Here is a 22,870-nt window from a genome sequence, read left to right as displayed (position 1 = left end):
AACTTTGCTAGTCCAAACACTGGTCTGGCAGCATCGGCAAAGGCAGTAAAGCTGGGAGAAATGGCTTGGACAAGCTGCGACTAGGCCTATCTATCTGTCGACGTCAGCAACCTAGAGTCTCTGGAGTGCACAAAGATCAGAGGATGTCCCACATMAATCAGTGGCATCAAATAAGCTGGAATGCAAACGATCGACCACGGATACAGCAATGCATCGCTGACGGGAGCAGGATATGACCCAGATTGGGTAAGGACTAGGGGTCGATGTCTGAGAAGAACCAAGCCAGAGAGAGGGAAAAGCAGAAGAATTGCGGACGAGGGATGAGGGATTGAATTGGTTGTATATGATGTCCGAGAAAGAAGGAAATACGAATAGGACAACGCCCCAGATCAACAAAAGAGGAAGGACCCAAAGAGGGAAAGTTCAACTTACCCGAACAGGCCAAGTTCCCGTCCGCAACTGCCAGGTCGGGAAATCAGTGGAGTTTGTTTGTTTCCTTAGTTCGATATTAATATTAAATATTATTTATGTAGGTAGTATCAATTATTAATACTTTGCTGCCCCGAGGAGTTCTGGAAGATGTGGGTAAAACTTGCTCAAATAACCCTTCATTATTGTCATTGTCGAATCTTATGCAAGCTGTCCTTTATCTACGCTCTCGAAAGCCACGGAAATACACGAGTCTGGAGGCTTATGGTTCACCCGGAGTGGAGACTAGTCGCCCATTGCGTAGTTCTGGCGCTCTGTGATGACGACGAATGTGGGAAAAGGCCGGGGCTAGGCAAGCGTCTATCGATTGGGGGCGTTTCTTGCAGGAGTACGGAGTACGTAGACAAAAAAGAAGAACCCAATCATCTTTGCCGATTGTCTTACTTATTGGCGTTGAATTCTCCGACAGAAGGAGTGTGAAGAGCGAGAAAAGTGCTGAAGCGGGACGGTCCGAGGTGAGATACACCTTTTGAACAGATGAGTACTCGGGATTGAAATAAGTCCCATATGAAGTGAGAATAGGTATTCTTCGTAATGGCGGATAACCTACTTCACATCATTGACGACCGAATAATTGACCAAGGAGATATCGCATAAATGGGCTACCCAAGAATTAGGTGGCCGTCCTGTGACATTCTGCAGCAAAAACCACGATACATGCTCAAGTCAACTTGGCGATCGCAATCAAACTCAATGCTTGTTTTCTGTTCTTAAGAGCTTCCTGATATCTTGACTCTCACCAAAGTTTCGTGTGAGTTTCCGCGATGTCTCGGGGCAAAATGTTGATGCCTGGGCTCTGGAGATTCTCGGTGATAGTATCGGAGCCGACGTGGATCGGTAGTTTAGTATATAGGGTTAGGACCATACAGTTTATAGTTAGTATTGCAGTAGCTCCAGTCCTTAGCTGGGCATTAGTGCCGGCTTAGCGCATACCCCACTCTGCCAAAGGCGGGTTAGTTTGTTGCATGCATCGACGAGTGAGACAGAAAGGAGGCTTGAGACCCCTGTAGAATCGAGGGAATCACGAATCCCCAAGGCTCGGCCTTCTCAAGGAAGCAAGGATATTCTGGTCGTTAGTAGCTTTTTAGGAGATGAAGGATGAGGTCTCCTTCCATATCGGGTAATCCCTCGCCCTATTTCGGCCGAGGCTCGCTTCTTTTCTCCCCTTTGGTATTCCATAACGGCCTAGCCGTAAATCTGGCCGTGGATCATTCTTCTTTGATGATTGAAATTGCCTAGACTCGGATTCAGCCAGAGGTTTCATCTAAACAATCTCTGACGTCCTTACTCAATCTTCAAACTCACTCGCCTACAAAACCTCACACGACTCAGGAATCATCGCGTCCGCTTCCAGTAATCTCAAAGATGATCGCAATCCTATTTCATTTGATGCAAATGAAGTCTTCGGATTTCCCTTCCAGTCACATGCCCGTTTGTCCATACGAGTCCGAATGTCTACCAAGTACCGTGATTTCTCCCCCATAATATCATCAAGCCCATACGAAGTACACGGAATACGTTTCAAGATGCCGACTTGCAGCCCCGCGCCGCATTGGTGGTACAATGGACGACCCAAAAGTATATACGAGAATCCAGTTCAAGACTCCACGGGGGTATCGCTAGCTCGCTACTGCTGTAACCCAATTCCAAAGCGCAACCTGATTCCTTGCATCATCCATCGCGGTCGAACCGGGTCAGAACCTCGGGGGGAACCGTGGGAATGTACTTTCGCGCTCGTTCTCGGTTGGTTCCTCCCCATCCTGCCCCGTAGCTGATCAACATGTCGGTGCTGGTAGGTAAGGAGAAAGGTAGAGTAAGCGATGGATCCAGAAACACCGAGTTCGTCCCGTTGCGCTCATCGGGCCGTGACAGTTGCCCAGGACGAGGCGACGCACTGGCAGAACCAGGCGACGCGATGCTGCGTGTGGATGCCTCAGGGGTGCCGGGAGCTGGGATGTTCGAAGGCCGGTCTTGTCCAGGGGTTCGTGGACGACCGTCTTTCGGCCCTGACTCGTCCGCCGTCCCTTGCTCCTTGGTACCTTGCAGTCTCAGCTGCTCTCGGGTAAGGAGATCGGGATCGCGTTGAAGATCAAGCAAAAACTTCATCGCTTGCTTCGTAAGGCCCTTTTCTCCCACCTCCGGTCGATACGATTTCACTGCATGGAGGAGCTGGGCGGGAGTCAACTGCTGCAATTGCAGCAAGGTAGTGACGAGAGACTCATGGTCCTCTCCCAATGACGAGAAACATTGTAGCCACTGCAGGAGCTGAATGACCGGGGCCAGGTGCTTGCGCGCGCTTTCCATGGTGCTTTCACCGGTGCACGTCGTCGACCCATTCTCATAGTGCTCCGGCTGCCTATTGTTGGTACGTGCCCAATCCTCCAGGGTGGACACGTTCATTCGGATCTGCATGGCTTTGGTTCGCGCGAGGTATCTCTTGGTTGTCATGATTCGATTGAATAATTCAGCCCCAAGCCAGTAAAGGAGCTGCGATAGGATCTGTGTTGTGATGACCGAATGTACGTCGTAGAGATCGAGGACGAATAAGGTCGAAGATAGTAAAGAAGTAATATTTCGCGGCGACACTTGCGCTCTCCGCCTTGGAGACGGTGGCCGAAATCGCTTCTCGGCAGGTTCGGGGGCTTTTGTCTTGTTCTTGGGCCGGAAGAGCTTCCATTCATTCTGGAAGGCTACATCTTCCAGTCCTGGTATGGTCTCATGATCCAGCATTGCAGCGTCGAGCACCTTGTTCATCCGGCGCTCAGCGTCGCGGATGATCAAGATGAATATCTCATTGATGAGCTCTGCCAGGTGTAGTTGAAACTCGACAGTCGACTCTACCAAGCCTGTGTCCTTCTTCAAGTAATGCAACAGCAGAGTAGCGTTTGACATCCAGAACGCAAGTATGGTCATGTCCCACTGATGCCGTTCAACGACGTCATTGATCTTCTCCGTCGCCGAATTGAGGAGATCGGCCAGCAGTTCGGGGCTGGCATGATAATGGGCATATCGCGCGCTGAGGAACAGGAGGTTTGCCGGCACCGGTTTCTGTGATGGTGAACGTTGCGGGGTCATGTTGGTGATGATGATGTCCAGGATTCGTTCTAGTTCATGCTCTTGGAATACGAACATCTGATCATTTAAGCATCGGTCCCAGACAAACTCTTGCTGCTCGTCTTCCAGATCGTCCTCATCGAGCGGCTGTACGGTCAGCGTCATTGACATCTCTGGGGGATAGTGTACCCACTTCAAACTTCTCGTCGAGCCCCAGACTCGATAAATCAACCTCCAGGTTGATAGCACTCTCCTCCATCATCATACGCCGCTTCATCTCATTCTCCGCAATCTCCTCCTCAAAGCGACCATGTGCGAACCCGGAATCGTAAAAATCATCCTCGATCGCGCTCGGTCCGAAATTGTACCCATTCTCATGTAGATACTCGGAGATCTCGCTTCCCGGCTGAGCAAAGTCAAACGCGGTCCCGCCAGACGAAGACTTGATATCCGGCGAGGCACCATGATCGAGAAGAATCTTCGCAATGGTCTTGTGCCGGTTCGTCATCGCCCACATCAGCGCGCTCCACTGATTTCGATCCTGCTGGTCGACATTGGCTCCGGCATCGAGCAGCGCCGACACAACATCCTGATGGCCCTGTTCTCAGTCAGTACCTCACCCAACTCCGACGAAAGAAAAATATTCAAATACGCACAAAGCAGCTCGCATAGATCAGCGGAACCGTCCCCTCCTCATCCGGCATATTCACATCAACGTAGTCCTTCGCCTTGCCCCCCACAAGCTTATGCACGCGGTCCACATCGCCATTACTCGCCGCCATATTCAGGCTCCGCTGCAGGATCTTTCGTTTCTCCTCGTCCGGAAGCTTCTCGTCGCTCGCAATGGCGTCCTCATCCGCGTCCAGCGATTCGAGTTCCCGGTGCGCCGCCTGTGCCGCCAGCATCTCCATTAACCGGGCGTCGCTGTCCTCCAGACGCGCGGTGATGGTGGACGCGTTATCATCGTCCAGCGAGGCCCCGAGCCCGCGCCCATACTGGGCTTGGAGAGTATGTTCGTCGTCGTGGGAGTGGTCGTCGAGCGCGAGACTGAAGCTGAGTGGTTTTGCGGCGATGGGGGTTGTGAGGAATTGGGATTGGCCTGCGGGCATGGGGAATACATTAGCTGCCAGGAACTCTCTGCATAATTGAGACCAAGCCGACCACAGGTCGTCGAGACTATGTCCTCATAGACCCCGCGACGACAACAGCGCAAAAGATAAAGGTATACCACCCACCTTGCCAGGCATCGTACATCTCCGTCTCTTGGAGCATAGGCACAGAGCGCCGATCGTCTAATGACGTGGGTAGATCATCCGGAAGAACTCTGGGTTTCTGCTTTGGCTGGAGATCCGCCTCCTCCAAGTCATGATCTCGGTCGATCTCGCTGCTGTGACTGGGACTAAACTCGTCGGAACCCTGGAGGGGGGATGCTGGAGAATCCATGTCGTGGTTGGTTAACCTTTAACCGGTAGGAAAGCAATCGGAGCGGGTCAGAATGGATTAGGACGTAGTAGCTCCATGGAGGGAACTGGTAGTGATTATAGAGGAAAACCTCCTCTTTGATTATGCGGGAATAAATGATCACTCGTGGACAGAAGAGGAGGAGGAGGAGGTGGTGGTGGTACTGGTGGTGGAAGCAAGGCGGAAACAGGAGAATAGAGAGTGGGATGAATTATGAGTGATGTCCGTCAGTCTACGTCGATGCGGCATCGGGGATTTTCATTTATTAACAGTGCTTTCCCTTCCATTTGTGGGCAAAACCTGGGAGTGATTGACATGATCCAGCTCCACTCTCAATCATCTCGACTGAGAGGGCACGTTTCATCCTCTGCAGCTTGGATTTGGGCAAGCATGCCCGCATTTCATCATTGCTTCCGTTATTCCCATTACAGGACCTCCCGCCGCACGTCCAACAATCATGGATGAAGTTACTGCTTATTGCTTTCAACCGCTAAATATCTTCAACAATCATTACTCCCAGTCCCATCCTCCAAGCGCTAAATAAATGCAGGTATATAATGTACATCAATTGACGGGATAATTGCTTACGCATGATCAGCAGAATAACATGAACAAGATGACATCCCTGCAGGGTATATGTGTAATCATGGCAATTGCAAAAGCACAAAATGACCAAACTCCTCCAAGGTAGATGCAAATAATAAATCAGTAAATTTCTCAGAGACCAAAGCAGGAAGAGAAAACGACTGGGGTATCAAAAGCTCATTCCAGCATCCTACTGCGTTTTTGAATCTGCTCCTCGGAAAGCGATGCGATCCAGAGGCAACGCTCGATGATGCCCGGCACAGGCTCGAATTTGTATTTGGTGCTCGCGTCAATCAGTCGAAGAAGACTCTTGACGATCTTGGCTGCCGTGCGATATCGCTCGAAGTTGACCAGCGGTTCTCCGTTGGGGTTTGCGACCTGCGCTGGTTTCTGCGCGTTGTAGGTGAGGTCATGGACGTATAATCCTGGGAAAATTGAGTCAGCATGTCTATGAGATATCGTCGGCCGAGAGCTCACTGACCAACAAACGGGATACAGCCTTCCTGCAAATTGGCCGTTTCCATTTCCATGCGAAGATCATGGAAGTTGCGGACAGGTTGGATGAGTAGTTCCATGTCTTTCAGCAGGCGTGTTTCCGATGGCGGCACCAGAGCCCAAGTTTTTTGCAGTCGCGAACAGTCCGTGGAAGACAAAGCAATGGCAATCTGCAGCATCGTTGCGTAGTTACAGATCCGTCTCGCGTGGGCAGCAGTATGGATGAATTTGACGATGGTGCTAGCTCGCTCTTCTACCGTACGCACGAGAACGATCTCCGAAACCACCCATCGCACCATGAGGTTGAATCGACCCACTACGAGATCTATTCCCCTTCGTTCCTCCTCCGTGAGGAACTGCACCCAGTTCCGAGTGGAGGGCGAGCCGCTACTCCAATTCATATCGACCAAGTCTTTCCAATCCACCTCACTGAGTGCAGCCATCTCGACCAGGGTCAGCTGCTGAGCAAGGATCTGGGATTCGCATGAGAGAATAAATGGGACATGGTCTGGTTCAGGGTTATTGGAGACATTGTAGCGTTGGCGATCCATCTCAGATCGAGAGAGCACATCACTCGAGACCTGGTGTGTGTTGGCTGGGCGAAGATTGTTCCGTTCGGCTTCCTTGTTCCTAGGTGAGGGGTCTGGAGTTAATGGTTCCGCCGGAAACAGAACTGGATCCATGGGCGTGGTGCAGGAGGCCACTGAACGAGGATTCTGTATGGTCATCGGGGGCGAAGGAGGGTGAGCAAGAGGATGAGGTGGGATGCCAAACGAGGAATCCCCAAGACTCTGCGTGTCCAACGAGAGCCGCGGGTCAAAAGATTCCTGTGATCCAATAATATCAACAGAAAGTTCAGACGAAAGTCCTGAAAGGCGCCCCCGTCGGACTTTAGAACCTCTGGATAAAGGCACAGGAATGGTGGATCCTCGCGGGATACATTCAAGGCTGTCGGTTTTTTGGACGATATCGATAGATGGATGAGAGGACTCAACTTCTGTTGTATACTGAGTCGATATCCTGCTCAGCCTAGACCTAAGCAAAGTAGGATTCTGCGATCCTGGGGACGGCTTGGGTTTCTTCATCGACTCGTCACTCAGGCCTCGCTCGAGAAGCGGTATTGAGCTATACGACTCCCCCGACTCCGATCCCGCAAGCGAGTCGGAGTACGGTCTGGAGGGGGAAAGGCGCCGCCGAGCTTGCGGATAGAGCAAATCGGTCCCGAGCAAAGTTTGGCACCGTCTGCGAGCAACTTCCGATGCTGTAGGGTCAGACGGCCCGAGGGCCTGACCGTGTTGAGGATGGCCTGGCTCTCTGCACATGCCACCATCATCCTGATCACCGTGCGAGAACCCTGCCGGTTCACCGCTGGTAGGGGACCCGGGCCACTTTCCCTCCAATTTCAACAACGCTGACTCGATCCCTCCGTCGTCGTCATCCGGAATCTGCGCAAACTGCGCAATAGCAGCTTCAAATGAGCGTCTCAACATCTGAGACGAGTGAGTCTGAATCAACTCGTATCGCGGATTAGGAGGGATCAGGCTCGTTTGGGGCCTGGAAAAATCATCTTCTTGTCGACTGATCAGGCTATCAGGGAAAGAGCTGCGATAGGTCGATCCAGAAGCAAATGATCCGGAATCCGGGTGCGACCGCAGGCCACGCACAGTCTGCATCTGCCGCAAATCTCCACCAGGGCGACGACGAAGCGTTGGTCCAACGTGCGTTCCAACTGTTAGTTTAGAAGTGTTCGAATCAGCAGCTGGCGGTAGCGATGGTCCTGAGGCCATGGCCGAACGCTGTCTCGATATCCCGCTTTGAAAAGAAGCGTATTTTCGGAGACGTAGAGAGGGAGATGTTCTCTTCCAAGAGACCGAGAAGCGCTCCGTGGAGAATGATCGGCGTGGGTCAGAGATTGCGGATGAGCGAAGGAACCTCGAGATTCTATTAGGTGGCCCAGAGTCCGCTTCCTCATAGTAAATGGGCAGAGAATATTGATCTTCTGCCAGAGCCGACCTGTGAGACGGAGGACGCAGAGAAGCTGCTTTGACAGTTGTGGGTGTGTACGCAGCGTTCAGAAAGCCAGGAGATTGCTCAAGCCCCGTCGAATGCTCCAGCACAGCTCCAGACATGACAGGATCTCCCACCCCGGTGTCATCCACAATGACGATAGATTGACTGCCCATGGTGATCTGACTTTTGGCCTTTGAGCGGTCGAAGCCCGGAGCCGAGCGGTCTGTCTTCTTGCCTCCCAGTTCCATCGCTTGTTCGGCTACTTCTAGTCTGGCGGCCTTAGTCGTCTGGGGAGAATCTACCTCGTCAACCGCACGACGATATTCTTGCAACGCCTCGTCACACAGAATATCAATTCGAATCGGCCTCTTTGAGTTCGCCGCGGACTTTCTGTCTCTGTACAGATCGGATCCAAAGGCTACATTATTAGGTAAGGCTGATGTTTTCCCCCGCATTGAAGGGCTCCATTGGCCATTGGCGGCACGCGACGAGACGCTTTGTCCTCCGTGTCTGCTATGTAGAGCTCGGCGAATGGAGCCGATAATCGTCTTCATCCCTGAACTCGAGCCAGGAGGCTTTGAAGCCTCATTCATTGTATTGCGACGGTCCTGCGCGTCAGCGCTCGCGGATGAGGGCAAAGGAGGAGAAGGCGGTGCCATCATGGTCATGTACGACTCGGCTGGAGGGTACAGCTCGCCACGAATCAGGCTTCCTAGGTTCAATATCTCTTGAGAAGCGAACGCCTGCTGTTCAAGCTTCAACAAGGACAAAGGCGCCCTGTCATCCCGAACGGAGTCAGAAAAGCTACCACTGCGCTTGTGCGCATGGCCATGGAACGGGAGGCGCTTCGCTATAATTGGGGACACGTTTGGCGACTCGGGTGGGGAACATAGAAGCTTAGACGGGATTATAGGCACTGGATGAGGCGCCTTGCATGAGGCAACAGGTACGGAGAGACGCTTAGGAGATTTAGGTGGCAAGGAACAAGATGTGGCCTGAACACTATGATCGCTTCTTGTAGATGCCGGCATGCTCTTTGCCGTAGCCGTGGAATTGTTCCGATCGTGCTGGATGTGCTGAAGAGCACGGAGACTCTGCTGGGTACCAATTTGATGTTCGTGGTTGACTTCAGGCGTTGTGGAACCGTACTCATGCTCCTCAGCATTGCCTTCGCCCTTGGGGGCTGTGTCGAATTCGGGGACACCCGGGACAATGACGGTGCCTGGAGCTACATGATCTGTCGGCAAGTCCCAGTAGGCGGCGCATTTGCCATGCCAGCAGCGCTTAAGGTCGATCAAGATTTTCAAGTCGCTCATCCCACCCCTTTCTCGGGCCTTGACGTTGTCGTACATGGTATTGATTGTGTCGCAAAATCGAGCGCGAAGGTCATAATCAGGGACAAAGTCATCGGCGAAATAATTGAGAATCCAATGCCGGAGCGCGGCAAAGGTGCGAATGCGGATAATCCTGCCATCTTCCTGAAGCCGATTGATAGCCCACTGCAGCCGAGCGAGCAGAAGAGAGAGCAGATTACCGGGGGAGAGGTAGGAGCGAAAGGTGAGGAAAAAGTCAGACACGAGCTCATAATCCATGAAGGACTCGGACGATATCTGCGCTACAAGCCGTGCTGGAGTGGCCGCGCCGATGTCCTTAGTCCCAGGGATATAGCGGACTACAGAGCTGTCATGCATTCTTGAAGATAGATGATCGTATATKGGGGGCTCAATGGGCTCTTTCATCTCGTAGAAGACCGGATTCACCGTCGCAGTTGAGGCTCGAGCCATCTCCATAGCTGGCTGGCCAGGGAACATAGAGGGAGCAAAGGACGGCCTTTCTGGCTGAAATGAGTCGCCGATGTAGACATTGGGACCAGGACTGGGACTAGCGGTGCAATTTTCTCTCAGGAACCCCGAGACGCGAAAATTGTCGGACAAGGATGCTCGTGAATATACAGAGCTGTGCAAAGCTGCGCTCCCCTCGGTATTGAATTGTGGCGTTCCCAATCGGTAGTGGGGGATTGTGATATCCAGTGTCGGGCGCTGAGAGTCGTCTGCGGATCTGGGTCGATCGTCGGGTCTGTCAATGAAGATCCGAAACTCCCCGTATCGCTTCCCACCCGACACGGATTGCTGCTCTGATACGGTGGAGAAGGAATGCGCTCGCTGGCGGTGCTGGTGCTGACGGTTGTACTCAGAGGCTGCCTCGTCCGTGAGCACAGAATCACCGTCCTCACCACCTTCCTCCGGTATGAATTCGGGGCGCAGTTCAGAGAGCTGCGAGTTGGACCATCGTGATGGGTCGCTTCCATCATGACTGCGTGACTGCACATGCAAGTGGTCGGTCTTGGACCGAGCAGGTGGAGGGGGAAAGGACGTAGGATGCGGTTCCTTGTGCAACGGATTCTGAATCGGCCTGAACGAATGGAGCGGTTCATTAGTCATTTCGTGGTCTCTTCCAAGCTCGTGAAACCTGAGCGCCTGCTCCAACCATACCTGAGAAAGATCTTGCCATTTTGCCCGACATTTCCAACTGTGAAGTGATTCGGTTCCCTTGCACCTGCACGCGCATCACGCGGAGCCTGTGGGATGTCGAAGCGCTTAACAGGACGCTTTTTCAGTATTTCATGGCTGTCCTTGGCACGTAGGATCGAGGTTGCAACCCTTCCTCTGACCACCCTCACGCCAACGTTTGATTTTGCGATGTTCCTTCCCTGTGCCACGGTGTGAGCGCGTCGTAAGTTGGAAGCTGACGTCGCAAATCGGGTTTCAATATCGATCGGTTCATTCGCGGAATATTCACGTTCGCGTACGGTCGGGGAAGAGTCCTTGGGTCGATCCGACTGGAGAGATATACTGTCAGGTGCCAATACCACCGACTCCATGGCAGCTAACATGTAGGGAAAAACCACGGGAGATCGGGTATGGTCTAAGTAAGACGAGATGATATGTATAGGGGACTAGTCGTCCCCCTGCTTCACAAAGTTCGCGTCGACTACACGGAGGGAAGACGAATGGACAGCCCAAGCTGGGGTTGAAATCCGTGCTTGCGACACGACATGACCAAACCTGGTGAGGCTATTGTGCGCTGGTGATATTGTGCCTATTGCGGTGACTGCGGGTGATGACGAATGACAGGGTAGATTTGATTCCAAGACCGAGACGGTGTGACGAACTGGCTCGGCATCTGACAGAATCGAATCAATGCGAGCAGCGAATAGTAGGAGATTAGACAATATGCGACAGATGATAACGGAGGTGACGTATCAATTCAAGATGATTGATGCTGAGAAGCCTCGGAGGGAACAGATAGTCCGTACAAAACAGGTTCTCAAACAAAACAGAAACAGATGCATTAATTCATAACGTGGTCAAATCATGAAGCAGACGATGAAGTACTCCGTAGCCGATCAATGTCCGAGGAGCCGCGTGATGGAGAGGAAGGAAAAGAGCGAGAGCGAGAAGCAATGGAAATTAGAAACAAGTTAAGACGCGCATCACAGTCTCAAACTAGTTCGTTGATTCCAGCCCTGATCGGGGGGGCGCTGCGTGGGACCGTTCCAGTCCAGCGGAACCTCTGTGGCTGTCTGCCTGTCTAACTGTCTAAGGGAACTCAGAATCCATCCAAGGATCATGTGAAGGATTTCATCTCTTCCTTTCCGCCTTTCCATTAATTATTGAACCATGTAGCTGAGGGACTTTTAAAGGGAGTTTCTCTTCTGACAGTTGAACCATAGAAACAACCTGAATTCTACTGTTCTATGGTTCTACCGAGCGGTACAAAGTCAATGGCATCCGGGGCATGGGGATGGCCTCTATGTATCCATGGTTTTAGGAAAGCGGTACCTATCTACCTCTTCCGTACTTAGAATATTATGGTTTTGTCTCCACCAAACTCTAACAGCTCGAATTCGAAATTATACAGCAAAGTACAAGTGTGTCGAAAATCTAGCATGGTTGATAAGTCTACGACTATAGGGAGTATTGGCCTCCAATTAGGAGAGTCTTCTGTAACTACTACTGTTAGGAGAGCCCCCGTGACTTCACATCCAACCGCTGATCGATGTTTCATGGAGGCTGGACCAGCAGAACAAAACCAAGAGCGGCAAGTGCACAGTAGTCTATCTAGAGCCAGCCAGTATGAGGTAGGAAAATCGAAAACTAACTACTACTAGTAGGATACCTGTGTACAGTATCAACTTGGATACCTAACGCACTTAGGGGACCGTTGGAGCTACAAAAGTGGGACGGATTAATTTTGGGCCATCGAATGATCGCCCACCTGTGACGTCCGTCCATAAATACTCCGTGCTAGATACAATTTCAGAACCTAGAAAAGGGGGTGGAAAGAAGACGAAGTGTCATATAAAGAGAAAAAGGAGGCAGAAAGGGAAAGGGAGAAAAGGAGAAGGAGTAAATTGGGGAAAAAAAAAAAAAAAAAAAAAAAAATAGATACTCCGTCCCGCCCCTACTATCAGCTATCTGGTGTCCAGCTTGCCAACCTCTCTGCAAGCACGAGTCCTGTAGCTACCAGGTACCTAGGATAAGTAGCTGAGTGTACTTCGTACAGACCTAGACAGGTGAGGGATAAAGTTGCCCGGGTTTTGGCCGATCTACTCCGTCGGCGACAGAACTTTGGTCCTGCTACCTATCTACAAGGCGGCTGATCATCTGACACATAACGGTGCTCGAACCCAATCGCTGGGTAGATGAAGAGCCACTCAGAACTGCAGACATGCCACCCTACTTAGCTATCATATTGCACCTGACACTCAATGCATGAATACATAAATTCAGCAACTTACAGTAAATACACACAAGAGCGCTCGAGGAAGGATCAATCAGCCCGCCTTAACAGCGACGTTCTTACAAAATAAATATCCCCTTGTGTTGAAGCGACACTCGCTGATTGGTGATACGTTTCCTACCTGTAGTGTCGATAACCCAGCGGATCCACATATTTGTAGCGAAGCGATAGAAAATGGTTGAGCCGAAGTCGTTGGGTTGACTGGTAGACTGACTAGTAATAAAAATTGTCGATTGATCTTTTCAGGTTGGCGTACATGTAGGTCTGCCTGATGGTGTCGTCCATTTCTCCGCTGCCTTCTTGGTTATAGACTCGACGTATTCATCTATAATTTGTTTACATTGGCATTGGTGTACGCTTGTCTACGGTATACATGATTGAAATTCCATACCTGAAGGGTTGTTGTGCCAATCGTACGTGTGTCTGGCAAATAGTGGATTGTTCGAGGGACGCATGGAAGGAAGCATGGTTGATTAATATCCACGCTGTCGTACACTTTAGCGGAGACTATAGCCAGTACAGTCGTTATATCATTCAATAATATCACAGGCGCCCAGTGGTACAGAATCAAGGCATACGTTGCAGAGTTAATGAGCAGAAAAGAACCATTTCAGCTACCAGAGCTTGCACACGGGTTTCTTTGTGGGGCAATTGAATGCCTCATTGAACTCTCGAGAATTGGCCATCGTGCCCTGTTATCATCGTCAACACTATCCTATATCAAAAGGGGCAGAAGTTCAACTCACCATGATCCTTGCAAACTTAGGAGCGTGGGGGTCAGTATAGATAGCCTGAATGGCGGCTGCCTTGGTCGTCTTAGCACACCACCAGTTCCCATAGGCGATGAAAAAGAGCTGCTCCTTGCTGAAGTGGGAAAGGCCGGGAAGGTGAGAATCCGGCGAGCCTTCGTCTCTCTTCTTCCATGCCTGGAACGCGGCTCCGAGGCCTCCAGCGTCTGCAATGTTCTCGCCTAGAGTAAGGCGTCCGTTCACATGGAGAGGCTCCCCATTCTCTCCTGGAACCGTGAAATTCGAGTATTGGTCGACGAAGCACTGCGCGCGTTCTTCGAAACCTTGGACTGTCTTCTCGTCCCACCAGTCGGTGTAGTTCCCAGTCTGGTCATAGTGCCGACCAGTCGAATCGAAAGCTAGCGGGACCATAAGAAGCTTTTCAGGACGACAGTTCTCATACAGGGCTTCACTCACCGTGGGAAAGTTCGTGCCCACTCACAGCGCCAAACGCTCCGTAGGCCAGGTACAAGGGTGCAGATGGTCCGTAGAACACTGGCGGCTGCATAATACCGGCGGGGAACACGATCTCCTGCAAGGGAGGGTTGTAATAGGCGTTCACAGTTGGAGCACTCATTCCCCACTCGTTTCGGTCCGTGGGCTTGCCCAACTTCGACCAGGCTCGGTGAAGATCAAATTGCGCAATAGCAACTTCGTTCTCAAAGAAGGTCTCATTGGAGATAAGAAGATCGTGATAGTACCTCTCAATGTCCGCTGGGTCCATCACATTTGGACTCTTGGTAGGATATCCAATCTTCTGGACAATGTTGTCCACTTTCTCAATACTAAGTTTCCGTACCTCGGGCGACATCCAACTGGTTTGGTGTAGGATGTTCACAAATCGTTGCTTGATATCCATGATAATTTGATCACCCAGTTCCTTAGAGGCCTTTGAAAAGGCATCGAGAACATAGAATCGACTGAGACTCCAGCTGAGTCCTCGATCTAACGACCTGATACAGATTCTCCACCGCTCGGTTGTAGCTTTGGGGTCTTTGCCAGCTAGCTTGTTGGAAAACTCGCGCAGGGGCGTAATTTTGGCGTCCTCAATCTGGTCCACATACGCCTGGATAATCTTCCATTTGAAGAACTGATGAATAGTCTTCCTAGGGGTTTCTCTCAGAATAGTCGACAGCGACTCCATATACGAAGGCGAAGAAACAATCAGGCGATCAGTCTTGAAATCGGCAGGGGAAAGCGCGGAAACCATAGTGGACAAATGAATCTGTGGCAACATAGATTCGATCTGGTCAAAATTGCGTGGGTTATAGTACTTCTCCACATCCTGCAAGGTCTGCGTATCTGGTGTTGCATTTGCTAGCTTCGATTCAAACAGCACAATATCCTCAACAGGGACTTGCTTGTCTTGTCCGACAAAGTTCCCAAGAACTTCTTTCAACACTTCGGTGTACTCGGACACAGTTTGGGAGCTGTTGTAGTACTCCCTGACCGGAAGCCCGATCTCGTCTGGTGGGCTGACAGAGATAACAACTTTGTCCGGATCACGATCGTCCGGCTTCGCCTATTAGAACAAGAAGATGTAGACTGCAAAGGCAGGAGTACTTACACCAGGGGCCAATTCTACCAGAGCCGTAACGCCAGAATTCACTAGAAATAATAATGCGTCAGTGATATTTACATCCGAACCAGCGGCGGCTGACTCCGCGGAATAGATATCTTCGAATTGAGCCAGCAAAGCATCCAATGGCTCGCTACCACGCTTGCTGATGGTGGCTTTGTCCAAGCAAGCATCGTAAGCGGATTTCAATTTTCTAAAGTTCTCTTCATCAGCAGCTTCGGGGGCGCTTGTGGATTCCAAAATGTGTCGAAGGCGCATCTGAGCCGCTTCGGCCATGAGAGTCCCAGTAAACATGGAACCTTGGTCAGGCCGCAGATCATGACGTTCTCTCCAGCCCCCACAAACATATTGGTCGAAGTCCTCGCAAGGATCGATCTCGGCATAGTTGGGATCTAGACTGTACAGAATTTCGGAGGCAGCATGTACACATTCTGGCGATTCGCAGAGTGGGGGAGAGACAGGGCGGGGAGGAACGCTGTCGGACGGTTCGCCTGCATGATGCTGGGGTTAGAACGGGATAATGAGGACCTGCATTGACTTGATATCGACGTACTGGGAATTATAGACCAAAAGTAGTAGGCGACAGAGATGAATATCATTATAGAGAATACAGCAAATCGGATCAGTGAGAAACATGATCCTCTTCGTCGATACCACGGTGCGTTGAACGACCTCGGATCAAACTCAACGGTATTGAGACTGCCATCTCGGGTATGGTCATCGGAGTAGAGGAACCGGCGCTTCTCAAGCTCGGGGGTTGATAGTTCTCGTAGTATAAAGGCATCGTCAGAGTCCTCATGACTACATTATAGAGATAGTCAGTGAATGCGCGAGGGTGACAGCCGCCACTGTCCTGCAACTAACCTGTAACTGAAAGGGGGAGCGCTGGGAGCCATTTCCTCCCTGTAGCTCATGGCGGGCTGATTCAAAGTTCGCTCATATATCTATATGTGATTATTATGTGTATGATCAAAAAGCAACGTATACAACAGCTCGTGTGCTTGAGGTCTGAGGCCTATCGTTCACAAAACAGGAGGCTCTCCTCATTTGTCTTCCGTTTCATAAATGATGGCGTCACATGGATCAATGATGAGTAAGCCGCTAGCTAGAGCTGTCGTAAACAGTTACTGTTCTTGCGGTCAAACTTGGAAATATCCAAAGACATGTTATTAGATGTTCTGTGAGCTTGAAATATGTGGGACGAGCCCTTTATATAGGAGCATACGGTCATTGGTTGAGTGATACAACCTGTTAAACGGCAAGCTTCAATTTAGACAAGTTTAGCTGAGATCGTAAGAAACCAGGTTGTACAGAGTATGAGAGAACACCTTAGGTAGAGATATCCCGGACCTGACCATGTATGGACAACTGTAATTCCCCTCTGACGATGATCACCGGGTAGTTGCATATTACCCTCCCAGTCCAATAGAAAGACTAGATATCTACCTTATTCTCTACCTTAGTTGTCAACTGTCACCTGTCAACTGTCAAAGAGCACAGCCCCACAACTCGTCAAGTTTTGCCAAACTTTATGTTGATTTGGCTCAACTGAATTGTCTGGAAACAAATAAACAATTGGAGAAAAGAACGGAACCTGCCAAAGGCCCGAATTATCCCCGTCTTTTCTAATAATTTAATCTGGGCCTTCTACCATTCCATGAAGTGAGAAACAATGAACGGCCCAGAGTGGGAAGCCCATAATGGATGGTTATCTCGCCCCGGGCTAGCTTTCCCTTCATCCAATTATTTCAGCTATACTCTTTCTTTTATCATGGCGTGATCTGTCATCAGCTCTCTACGGTGTAATTAGTATCCACGGGTTTCTAGTCATCAGCAAAGCCGGCTCGATAGATATTTCCCATTTGCAGGAGGTCAAAGCAGAAACTTCCCAAATCAAAAGTTTCCCAACGTTCCCCAAGTCTTATGATGATCGTCAGCCAAGTGGATTAGGGTTACTTCGTACTTTATAGACCCGCGTTGTGCATTAATGTATTTCATACGGAGTAACTTCTATCTTCGGAAATACGGATGTATGATGGGGTGTGCTGATCATGGAGAAGCAGAGGCGGCAATATCTCGCTCAAACATCGGCACTTGCTCCCCAGCGACGCAGAACAGAAGCTTTTACTGGCTGACGGAATCTAAAGTTATGGATGTTTTGAGAGAAAGTAGTACACGGCCATGAAAGCAACGGAGCGAAGCGATCGCATTAAAGTTGTAAAATAGAACCTCGGTATGGCGGACTTATATGGTATATACACTGGCCTTAACCCCGTATGTCATAATCTTCCAGTGTGCTGTCTTGACACAACTACGACGATCGAAACCATACCAGATATCGCTGAGGACGGGAAGACGGTATTTACCTATCGACTGACAGTATCATAGTCATACACATGCTGTGGTAGATAGCAAGAGCCAGTGCATTCGAGTCGCGGGATTTGATGAAGTTTTGAAAGTTCAGAACTTCCAATCAAACATGGTTCTTGGTCAAGAAATCCTTGTTAATGACTTCCTACTTTGTGGACTTTCGCCCGTTGGGATGCGTCACCAACGGGGCAAACCCTTGGCACTCTGGCAGAGCTTCATTTCTGAACTCAGAGCGTTCCTTCCCCGTACTATTTTCACTAAGCTATTCTTTAACAGCTTTGATGGAGAGTCCGAACGTGGTTTACCAGTGGTCAGCCTGTGACATGAGCTTAGTGCTTGGCATGGGACGCAAATTGAAACCGGAAAGTCACTGTCATATTGAACATGAGACCGAGCTTGAAGAACTATGCTCAGATGCTGCTTGTAAGTAAGTGGGTTCTCTTCCCAGTCATGCCATAGACTAGCCCATGATGGTCTGGCTATCTATTTGGTTGTCGGCAGTTGTTACTGCAAGGGCAAGGCCAAGACAAGGCCAAGAAGTTATCGTGCTTCAGGCTTCGGCATGGCTCTCTGAAGTTCGTCTCCTTGCATACAATCTGCCCATTCTGTGTTCCATAAGGGATGCGCCATGCAGCCCAGACTCCAGACTTAAGCCAAGTTACTGGCAGGGCTCGTATGGTGTGTTAATAATACGTATGACTCGTAAGTGCTGGAACGCATCCTGATTCTCTCATTTCTCAAGAGCATCAGACTCAGAGAATGTCACTGCTGGATCAGGAATAATGGAATGTGGAGTTGCTGACAATAGTGGCTTGTCAGATGGTGATTCTATTATCCGGGATTCCAAGGGTCAGGTCATTGTGGATTAACTAGCTAATGCGCCACGGCCAACACGTGGTTTGATGGATACTTGAGTGTCAAGGTTGTGGACCGTGAAAACTGAGGTTGTTGGGTGTGAAATATATCATGATAATGAGAGGACTACTACGGAGTAGTGCCTACTAAATCATGGGAGATTGTCTCTAGAACCAGTCGTGTGCTCATGCCTTTAGACACAAGATTGGACATCAATTCCAGCCAGATAAGGCAAGTATCGGCGTAAGCTAGGTCCTAGAACTCAGTGATCCCACTCTGGTTTAGGTTTGGGCCTCGGACAGCAAACCGAAAACGCACAGGATTTACATTTGAATAATAACGATTATTACGATACAGGTCATACTGCTGGGCGTTAACGCCGTACAGCAATTCATTATGGTCTACGGAGTATCTACATATAATGCTTCCAAGCTGCAAGAATCTGGCTCAACGTACGGAATATGATCTGTACGAATTTGCAACTTCTGTCTGTTACTCAGTCCATTCATATGTGTATACTACCTTAAGGTGGATCGATACCTGTCACAACTGTGGTGCAGCTTGCATTATCTACTTGGAGTGTCCTGTGTACTCTTAACCTCGTATCGAACTACGAACCCCTGGCTAATGTCAAACAGAGCTCTGTTCAAGAAGATCATGAAACCAAAAGCCAGATACTGAGAGTCATAAAACTGGATTATTTCAGCGAAAATCGTTCCTTTTAGACTGGACTCGAGTCATAGCGAAGGATCACTACCATGTTCGGAGAGCTACCAACCTAGGTACTGCACTAGGCTTGACCAAGTGATACCATTCGCTATCAGATACACACCATCCAGAATCTGTACAATGCGCCGAAACATGAAATAATAATATTGACTCCCCAGATAAACATCAGAGTACCAGAAGGAGCCTTTTGCTAAGCAAATAGCAAGAATATTACTCCGTAATAATGGATGTACCAAGAGTAGCCCTCTGTCGATCCTTGCATTCCAATCCGGCGAAAATATTCGTGCCTGCCTCGTGGCGTCGTATGGTTGCGGTTGCTTGCCCAAGAAAGGGAATGTGGGCTGCCTTCGGTGGGAACTAGAAGATTTAGGAAAAGCACAGGGAATGAAGGGGACTAATCATGGGCTCGGGTTGGACCATGATGGACTAGGAAGATACATAGATACTAGTCTGCCAGGAGCAGCGACACATGGCTTGGTGGCTGGTGCATTGTCAAATAGGTGGAGGGGGACATTGCCAGCGGCATTGTTTCACGACACAATTGATTGATGTCTCATAGATGATGCAACAGGAATATGCTGCCTGTATGCATCTAGTCTCTAGGTGCAGCAAAAGAGACATGGAAGTGTTCCTGGCGTCTTCGAACGAAGAACGAAGAGTCGTTAATGGCCCATCATAGTGGGTACGACTGGACCTTCTGGGCCACTTGGAATTCCGTCTATTTGTTCCCTCAACCCGTACCTTTTTTACATGAAAATAGTCCTGGTCAGGAAGTCCAATAGTATCTCAGAGGAAAGGAACTTCTGAGGCAGAGAGGTATTATTAAGAAAGAACAATAATACGTACCAAGGAGCGCCTTTTTGGATGTTTCCCTTAATGGAGACACTTAGGTATCTACTCAGTATCAGATAGACACTACCGAGTACCGAGTCCTTAAGAACCAGGGGGCGACTCTCGCTGGTTGCTCTGAAACTAAACATAACGAAATTATACCAAAGAAATCGATTTCATTCCGGAGTTTCAACTCAATAGCTGAGAGAAACGGTGCCAAATTAGCCTTTCTCCGGTCGGGTCGCAGGCCGGAAACTACTTCAATAATAATCATCGTGCCCATCTCACTTGACACTTCTACTACTCCTACTCCGGAAGGCTTCTCCTTCCACCTCCACCACCACTACGACTCAAAGCTAAGGTACTCCAACCTGCAGTCCCATCCCGGCTAACTCCTCCCCCCGCTTGGTCTCTGACCCGTTCCATTGTCAGCTTCTCTTGTGGGACGACAGACATGTACTATCTCTCCTATCTGTTGGCGACCGGTGTTCATCTCTTTGTTCCCTTCTTTGTTTCCCCCTCCACAATAGTCGATCCGTCGTGCTCGAACTCCTTGCTCTAGAGGACGCCCTCACACCGGTGTACGGTCTACGCTGCAAGAGACGTCGAATAGCCCCTGCTGGTTCTTCGAATAATTGCGAGTAACTGCTGTTCCTACTCCTGCAAGGTTGGAAAGCATCGCGGCCTGTTGGCATAGAAGTCCCTACCTTGTCGGACTTTTGTCTACGCCATTCGACCTATCCGAGACCCCAGAATCGCCGCCCATCGGAATCCGAGTCGGTTTCGGTTGCATTTGAACTATCGAAATTGGCTTGTGATATTTTGGAGTTTGTCGCGGCGTAATTTCTGATTTTGCGATTACGACTCCGGATTCTCGCAAGCTGTAGAGTCGGCTGCGTTGTCTCGAACTTTTCGACAATACCTCACAATCGGAAGCGCCCTCCATCATATCACCGCAGGGCAGAGCAACAGTCTGCAACCCTTGAGATATCAAAGCGACAGGAAAATACCGACTTCGGCATTTCCTATTACCGAAGCTGTGAAAGTACGTTTATACATAAGAGCACATTTGAGACGACTTCCCCGGTCAAGGTTATGTACTGACTTGTAACATTATCACCAATAGAACCACAGCCCTTCGAACGTACTTTGGGGTAGGTCGATAGATGTCTACTCCAGACACTGCCCATAATAAGCGCTTTCCTCGAACCTTCCTGCCAATTGCTATACCTCGTATTTATGTTGAGTCATTGATACATGTCTCGATGTCCTTTCGTTTAAGTGGTTGCTTGGTAGAGCGCACGCAGTCTCCTGATTCAGCTTGAGAGAAACTCGCAATCTGCGTTGAAGATCGAATTCGCATGTGTTGTATCGATGCAGTTCCGCTGACCATATTTCTCCTGACTGCAGTTGCCTTGTCCCCTATCTCCACGCTTTATCCTCAACTACGAAAACCTACATCATGGGTTGCATGAGCTCCAAGCAGGCCGAAGCAGCGGATAAAGAAGCTGTCCAGCGGACGGCTCGGATAGACAAATCGCTGAAGAATGACAAAAAATTGATGGACAGGACAATCAAGATTCTCCTACTGGGTATGCCCTTGGAACGATACGGCGCATCCATAAGCTCGAACACACATACTGATGGTTCCTTGCAGGTGCTGGGGAGTCAGGTAAATCAACAATTATCAAACAGATGCGCATTATCCACTCAGGAGGGTTTCCTGAGGATGAGCGCCGACAGACACGTGCGGTTATATACTCTAATTTAGTCATCGCATTCAAGGTTCTGCTGGATATTATGCGCGCTGAGCAGATTGATTTCGAACTCGAGAATACAAAGGTAACTTGAAGGAGAACACTCCATATTTCCCGTTCACGCTTTGCTCCGATTATGATACTAATCGTTGGTTTTACTTCTCAGCAATTGGCAGATTTCATAGACAATCTAGACCCCGATGTAGGGTCGGACGAAGCATTCTCAGATTACAAGGTCCGTGATGCGATGAGGGAGATGTGGGTTGACGCTGGGGTGCAAAAAGCTGTGTCTCGAGGTCACGAGTTTGCTCTACATGATAATTTGCAATAGTAGGTCACGTCAACGGTATCTTGCTCACCAGCGATTACTTACGCTCTTTTAGCTTTTTCGGGTCCCTCGATCGGCTATTCAAGCCCGGTTGGCTACCAGACAATCAGGACATGCTGCAGGCCCGTTTAAGGACAACTGGTATCACGGAGACTCTCTTCGAGCTAGGGCAAATGAATTTCAGAATGATGGACGTTGGTGGGCAACGGTCTGAGCGCAAAAAATGGATACATTGTTTTGAGGGCGTCCAGTGCCTTCTTTTCATGGTTGCGCTATCTGGCTACGACCAGTGCTTAGTAGAGGATCAAAATGCCGTAAGTCGAATTCAGAATCAGTGCTTCTGAGGAAGGATCTTATCTAACGCAAACGCAGAACCAAATGCACGAAGCAATGATGCTCTTCGAATCTTTGGTGAACGGAGAATGGTTCAAGCGCAAGCCCATCATTCTATTCCTGAACAAGATCGACCTTTTCAGGGGAAAACTCGAGTTCTCACCGGTATCAAAGCACTTTCCAGATTATAATGGTTCGAACTCGGATTTCGATGCCGCAGCGCGGTACTTCGCCGATAGATTCCGCGGTATCAACCGAATACCAGACCGTGAGATCTACATTCACTATACCAATGCTACAGACACAACGCTTTTGAAGGCGACTATGGAATCTGTACAGGACATGATCATCCAGAAGAATCTCCACACGCTCATCTTATGAGTGTCTTCGGACCGAGACGATC

At 49.7% G+C, this 22,870-nt stretch overlaps 4 protein-coding genes across 4 annotated transcripts; 1 reads left to right on the top strand and 3 right to left on the bottom strand.

Annotated features, from left to right (window-relative positions):
- Nucleotides 1-2,160: 2,160 nt before the first annotated feature.
- On the bottom strand, nt 2,161-4,986 carry Asppvi_006768 (DIL and Ankyrin domain protein; the record flags this gene model as incomplete). Its single annotated transcript, XM_043302666.1, has 4 exons — nt 2,161-3,690; nt 3,737-4,141; nt 4,200-4,642; nt 4,779-4,986. 4 exons carry the CDS (start codon nt 4,984-4,986, stop codon nt 2,161-2,163), a joined length of 2,586 nt encoding a protein of 861 aa, XP_043158601.1.
- Nucleotides 4,987-5,766: 780 nt separating this feature from the next.
- Nucleotides 5,767-10,975, bottom strand: Asppvi_006767 (mitotic regulator LTE1; the record flags this gene model as incomplete). The annotated part of the gene is made up of 3 exons (XM_043302665.1): nt 5,767-6,014; nt 6,071-10,506; nt 10,587-10,975. The coding sequence occupies 3 exons, from the start codon at nt 10,973-10,975 to the stop codon at nt 5,767-5,769; spliced, it is 5,073 nt and encodes a 1,690-aa protein (XP_043158600.1).
- Nucleotides 10,976-13,511: 2,536 nt separating this feature from the next.
- Nucleotides 13,512-16,178, bottom strand: Asppvi_006766 (M13 family metallopeptidase; the record flags this gene model as incomplete). The annotated part of the gene is made up of 6 exons (XM_043302664.1): nt 13,512-13,589; nt 13,644-14,044; nt 14,103-15,201; nt 15,253-15,755; nt 15,818-16,065; nt 16,129-16,178. The coding sequence occupies 6 exons, from the start codon at nt 16,176-16,178 to the stop codon at nt 13,512-13,514; spliced, it is 2,379 nt and encodes a 792-aa protein (XP_043158599.1).
- A 5,333-nt stretch (nt 16,179-21,511) lies between these two features.
- On the top strand, nt 21,512-22,848 carry Asppvi_006765 (guanine nucleotide-binding protein subunit alpha; the record flags this gene model as incomplete). The annotated part of the gene is made up of 5 exons (XM_043302663.1): nt 21,512-21,641; nt 21,707-21,891; nt 21,973-22,136; nt 22,190-22,448; nt 22,507-22,848. The coding sequence occupies 5 exons, from the start codon at nt 21,512-21,514 to the stop codon at nt 22,846-22,848; spliced, it is 1,080 nt and encodes a 359-aa protein (XP_043158598.1).
- Nucleotides 22,849-22,870: the final 22 nt, after the last annotated feature.

The sequence above is a fragment of the Aspergillus pseudoviridinutans genome (assembly GCF_018340605.1).
Source record: "Aspergillus pseudoviridinutans IFM 55266 DNA, scaffold_4, whole genome shotgun sequence".
In the NCBI taxonomy this organism is placed as follows: Eukaryota; Fungi; Ascomycota; class Eurotiomycetes; order Eurotiales; family Aspergillaceae; genus Aspergillus; species Aspergillus pseudoviridinutans.
Note: the sequence above shows the minus strand (reverse complement) of the source record. Positions and strands in the feature narration are given on the sequence as shown.